This window comes from Pterocles gutturalis, unplaced genomic scaffold (assembly GCF_000699245.1).
Source record: "Pterocles gutturalis isolate BGI_N339 unplaced genomic scaffold, ASM69924v1 scaffold31163, whole genome shotgun sequence".
NCBI classification, from domain to species: domain Eukaryota; kingdom Metazoa; phylum Chordata; class Aves; order Pterocliformes; family Pteroclidae; genus Pterocles; species Pterocles gutturalis.
The window spans coordinates 576-6,071 of record NW_010123993.1 but is presented as its reverse complement, the minus strand read 5'-3'; the positions used below and the strand labels follow the sequence as shown (position 1 = coordinate 6,071).

Genomic DNA, 5,496 nt, shown 5'->3' with positions numbered 1-5,496 from the left:
CCCCCTCCCTGGACGTGCCACCATCTCCTCCAGCGCGTCCCTTGCGGGGGCTGGCTGTTCCCTGTCCGTGTCTCTGGGGACGGTGACCCAAAATCTCCCGGGCAGAGGGACAAGCGTCCCTCGTCCTTCTCTGTACCTCCCTGGAACCCGGGTTTTGGATGTTGGGGCTCAGCGCTGCTGTGGTCCGTCGTGTTTAGGAACGGGGCAGACCTCGGTTCTGTGTGTGCCCAGCCAGAGCCGGAGATGACGACGCTCACGCACCGAGGACGGCGTGCTGAGGTGGGAAGGAACTCGGACAAGAAGCCTGACAGCGAGGAAGATGTGGCTGCAGACAGAGACCTGAATGATGGCGATCCTGATGACTCCAAAGATATCCGCCTGACGCTCATGGAGGAGGTGCTGCTCCTGGGGCTGAAGGACAAGGAGGTAAGGCAAACGTCTCTGACGGCTGCACGTGCGGTGGTGGCGGCACGGCCTTGGTGTACCCGGAGGTGAGGCTCTTGGTAAGCAGCAGACAGGGTCGCACAAGTTCCTCTGAATCCTCTTCAGCAAAGCAAGCCTGCTTAGCACAAACCACCTTCGCCGGAGCTGTGGAGACTGCTTACAAGTGCTCTCCCACCAGCTCTGTGATGAGGACTGTAAGAAGCGGCTGGAGGTGAGGGCTGCCTTACGGTATTGTGTGACTGAAGTGGGGTTTGTTCTTTGCTGCGGTCAAAGACGGATAAAAGGAGCCTCACCTTGTGCATCAGATGGTAAACGTCCTCTTCCCTAGCCCAAGTGCACTTTCCTGTCTGAAGCCATCAGCTGAAACACAGGGACACTCTGAGCACTGTTTCCACTTTGTTAAAAATTGGTGTGAAAAGTGGCAGGGACAGATTTTGAGAGAAGAGGGCAAGGCGAGAGAAGGCAGCTGGACTGGGAACTGAAAGCAGGTGCAGGATGGGTCTGAATACAGCAATGGCAAAGGAGGTAGGAATCACATCTCTCTTTTCAGGTCAGTAATTTCCTCAGCCAGGCAGGAATGGCATCGTGCAGCTCCAGGCATAAGGGGTGTGGGACAGGATGGGGATCCCTTTGCCGGGTGCTCGTCTCACCCATGTGTGCCTGTTCAATGGCTTTCCTTGGCAGCAGTGAAGGAACTTCACAGCCGGTTATTTTCAGGTCAGACTAAATTGTTTTGTGCTTATCAGTTGATAGGAACTAATTTCTCAAATCAGCCCAGAACAAGCTGTGGGGAAAGGAGAAGACATCTTGTGTTGAGTTCTCTGAGCTGCTTGGCTCTCACCTGCTGCGTTGGTGTACGTTGTCTTCTTTAGTGCATGCATCATCTTCATCTCTTTGGGGGAATCTGATGCTGCTATTCCTGTCAAGCAGATGGGGAAATTGAGACCAGGGGAAGCTAACAAGTTGCCCAAGGTGCTTCTTGGGATGATAATGGCAGAGGAGAGCCTTGAACACAGGTTTTTCAGCTCCAGGAGTGCTCTTCCTGTGAGCCTGTCTCCCACCCTGAGGAAAGGAGACACTGGTTGTCAAGGCTGTGGTAGATGGGCCACCTTCTCTTCATCTGTTTCTCTGGGTTGAAATTAAGCCCCTGTGAGGTGCGTGAACTTTGTTTTCTGTGGGGCCCTGCTACTGATGAGTTAGTCTGAGCTGGTGCCTTGCTGTCACATAGACGCACTCGGGCCATGACTTCTGATGTGGACCACGCTGGCAGATCCGGCCGGGGAGAGCTGCGGGTTGTGGGAATGGCGAGGATTGTAGCTGTCCTGTTTAACAAACCCAGATAAGATCCAGGACTTGCTGAGCCAAAGAGGAAGTAAGAGGAGAGCAGGGCTGTAAAGACAACATTGTGCAAATATTTGAGAGCAGCCTAGGAGCGTGGTGGGGTGGTCTGCTTTCTTTCTGGGCTATGTTTAGCATTCTTGGCTTGGTCAGTGTATTCCTGGTAATGGTTCTTCAGCCACCAGGAAGTGAGGAGAGCACAATGGATACAAAAAAACCTTGTAAAACTTTTTTTTTTTTTTCCCCATCCTGTCCTTCCACATTCCTCCATCCCAAAAGAAAGACCAGAGACAGCAGTAGCCTGGCTGTGAGCTGGTGTCCCAGGCATTGGGTTTTCCCAGCTCGGTTGTTCACGCATGGTTTGGTGGTTGGAAAAGAAACAAGACAATTTTAGCCAAACCCAATGAGCTCACAGTGTAATTTCATTATTTTAAGTACCAGTCTGTCCACTTATGAAAAACTGGCTGCACACCAGGGTGGTATTTGTAACCAGTCTGATTCCAGAAGCTGAAAGTAACCCAGGAGCTTTCAACTGTTTGATTTCAGACCCCTTAAAATTTTCTAGGGCTAATGTGCCTTCCAGCCCAGTGACTGAAACTTGTGGTCACCTCCACACCCGTTTCTGTTCCTAAAGGGCATGTGCAAAAAACAGTGCATCTCCCATGGAGAGAAACCAGCAGGGCAGGGATGAAATGTTGCTTTGTCTTTCCTCACAAGGAAATGAAGAAAGCAAATAAAGATTGTAATTTCTTTTATGGCTCTTCTGTGTTACACAAGCTGAGCAACCCAGCGTCCAGATGCACTGTATAAACAGACACGCTGGGGAGAAGAGTTTAACCATACGGACTGTAAAAACGTCCATGGAGGACGTTAGGAGGGCTGCACGCTCTCAGCCTTTTTTCCTTAGGAAAGGGGTTTGTTAGGTTGCTTTGTCCGCAGTCTCCTGGTAGCTTTTAGACCTGCCCTTTCTCTCCTCCCCCCACTCCCTCCAGAGAAAGAGAGCAATGAGAAGGGAGTTACAAACGAGCCATAGCATTTCTGGTGTATCGACGTCCCCTGCAAATGAGCACGTTGTGACTTTGCAGCCCTGCTGCCTGCAGCACGAGCCTCTCTCTCTTGGCAGCCCTGCCTGCTGCCCACTCACCCTGAAACCCAAGGACTGCCGCTCTGCGTCAGTGCCACGATGCCGCAGTCACTGGGCTGGAACAACCGGGCTTTGTTCTAATCGGGGGATAAAAGACGAGTGGAGGAAGGGAACGGAGTGGTCGCCTGGGCTGTCCCACTGCTGCAAACCAGGGTCAGCTCTCTCCTGAGAGGCATCACTTGAATAGTCTTAAACCTTAAGGGACAGAGACTTCCCTTCCCTGCCTCCTCCAAGGATGAACCGTTCCTGGACTTTCTTGTCCAGATGGTTATTTCTTCCTGGTGCCAGCTCCAATCCCTCTGGCTACAGTTTTAGCCCATGCACAGTGGAAGTGGGAGCTGGCCATTCCTTTCCTTTTTGCTGCTGCCTTTTCTTCACGGGCCTGACAAGCGATTTCTTCATACAGCTAATGACTCTTGGGACATGCCTGGAGTGGGTGGGGGCTTTCTTCAAGGAGAAGAGCAGATTTTGCCCCCAGGCGTGTCCGCAGCAGGCGCTGAGGCTGGGCAGAGCAGAGCTCACGTCGCTGGTTGCAGCCCCATGGCAGCAGCAATGTCCTGTGGCCAAGGGCTTGCCAGGGGAAAGGGTCCAGCTTTTCTCATTCTCGCTCAGGTTTTTTACGACCTGGGGTTGGGCAGAGCTGCCTGCCCAGTGCTGGCGTGTGCCGGGTGGTTGTGGGTGCAGCAGGAAGGGCACAGCCTGAACTGCTCGATGTTTACAGGGAGGTTTTGGGCAGCAAGGGGGTTAGGTGGGGCTGCCGGGCATTTTTTTTCACCTGTGAAAGCCCTTTTCTTCCTTTAGCCTGGAAGGCAGAGCTGTTAATGGGAGTTGGGAGAGTCGCCTGGGCAGGGTCTGAGCAGGCCTGGAGTGGTGATGGGGCTTCGCAGAGCTCCCCTTCTCATCTCCCTTCTCCCCTTTCCATCCATCCTCTCTCTCCCAGGGCTACACCTCCTTCTGGAACGACTGCATCTCTTCAGGTCTGCGGGGCGGCATCCTCATCGAGCTGGCTCTGCGTGGCCGGATCCACCTGGAGCCACTCTCCATCAGGAGGAAGAGGCTGCTGGAGAGGAAGGTGAAGGTGCCGCAGGAGATGGGCAGGAGCTTCAGGGCTCCATCCACCTCAGCTGAGCCCACCGGTAGCGAGCTTTGCCGAAGCAGGTCTGCCACCAGCCTTACACCATGTTTCCACTTTGTCCTTACAGGTGCTCTTGAAGTCGGACGCACCGACTGGTGACGTCCTGCTGGATGAGACCCTCCGACACATCAAGGCCACAGAGTCTGCAGAAACGGTGCAGACCTGGATAGAGCTGCTCACTGGTAGGGCCAGTTAGAGACGCCATCTCCCCAGCTCCCTGACACGTGTCCCCTCTCCACGGCTTGCCCATCCCGTTGCTTCACTGGAGACAGGCAGAATACTGACAGAAGAACAGGGGAAGGCCAAATGTGGGGGCAAAGAATGGTTTTACGGGTCTCTTTTGTTGGGAGATCAGTGGAGACTTGGACCTTGCTCCCCATTGCCTCTTTTTTCATGCTGAGTCTTCACCGAGGCTAGGGTCCAAGGTCCTGGGTAGAAGAGGCTTTCTGAAGGGATCTGCCCCAGGCTGCTGCGCCCCATGGCTGCTGGGAGCTTTGTCAGCTTGGATGGATGGGAGAAGCGGGTCAGAATCAGGCCAAGGGGAGGTAGAGGGTTCCTGTGGCGGGCACTGGTGTCTGTGCAAGCGCAGATGGTCCTGGGCTGGAAGCAGCCGGGGCGCTGGGGTTGGCTGGCAAAGGTTTGGCTGCCCTGGTATTGAAGGGGCCTTGTACCCTGCAGGGGAGACCTGGAACCCCTTCAAGCTGCAGTACCAGCTGAGGAACGTGCGTGAGCGCATCGCCAAGGCGCTGGTGGAGAAGGGCATCCTCACCACGGAGAAGCAGAACTTCCTGCTCTTTGACATGACCACCCACCCCGTCAGCAATGCCACCGAGAAGCAGCGCTTGGTGAAGAAGCTCCAGGAGAGCATGCTGGAGCGGTGGGTGAATGACCCCCACCGCATGGACCGCAGGACTCTGGCTCTCCTGGTGCTTGCCCACTCCTCAGACGTGCTGGAGAACATTTTTGCCAGTCTGGCAGACGACAAGTATGATGTGGCAATGAACAGGACCAAGGACCTCCTCGATATGGACCCTGAGGTGGAAGCTGCCAAAGCCAGGGGCACAGAGATGATCTGGGCTGTCCTGGCAGCCTTCAATAAGTCCTAAAAAGCTCCCAAACCCCCTAAACCAAGTGAGGGACCCTCACCCCCTTGAGGTCGGGGATATTTGGTCATGGAATTCCTGCAGCAGTGGCTGGGCTCATGTCGGGGGGACTGGGGTGCTTTGCCCTTTCCTCCAGGCAGGAGTGGGAGGGTGAGAGCCCACTTGTGTGGGCAGGTCGCACACTCTTCCAAAGGCCCGTGCCTCTGGGGAGAGGTGACAGTGGCTCTTCGCTCCCTTTCCAGTGCTCCTTGCCCGTGGGATTCCTTCTTGAGGCAGTGCAGAGCTGGGAGGTGGCAGAGCCCAGCCCCGCCTCTGCACGTGGGAACCGAGCT

General features: G+C 54.9%; 1 protein-coding gene across 1 annotated transcript; it reads left to right on the top strand.

The window, feature by feature from the left end:
• The first annotated feature begins 243 nt into the window (after positions 1–243).
• On the top strand, positions 244–5,167 carry GOLPH3L (golgi phosphoprotein 3-like). Its single transcript, XM_010078129.1, has 4 exons — positions 244–426; positions 3,867–3,998; positions 4,129–4,243; positions 4,740–5,167. The coding sequence occupies exons 1-4, from the start codon at positions 244–246 to the stop codon at positions 5,165–5,167; spliced, it is 858 nt and encodes a 285-aa protein (XP_010076431.1).
• The last annotated feature ends 329 nt before the right edge of the window (positions 5,168–5,496 follow it).

Coding starts and splice junctions, on each gene's coding strand:
- GOLPH3L (XM_010078129.1), top strand. CDS start 244: ATGACGACGCTCACGCACCGAGGACGGCGTGCTGAGGTGGGAAGGAAC. Junction 427..3,866: donor TGGGGCTGAAGGACAAGGAG/GTAAGGCAAACG, acceptor TCTCTCTCCCAG/GGCTACACCTCCTTCTGGAA. Junction 3,999..4,128: donor AGAGGCTGCTGGAGAGGAAG/GTGAAGGTGCCG, acceptor TTGTCCTTACAG/GTGCTCTTGAAGTCGGACGC.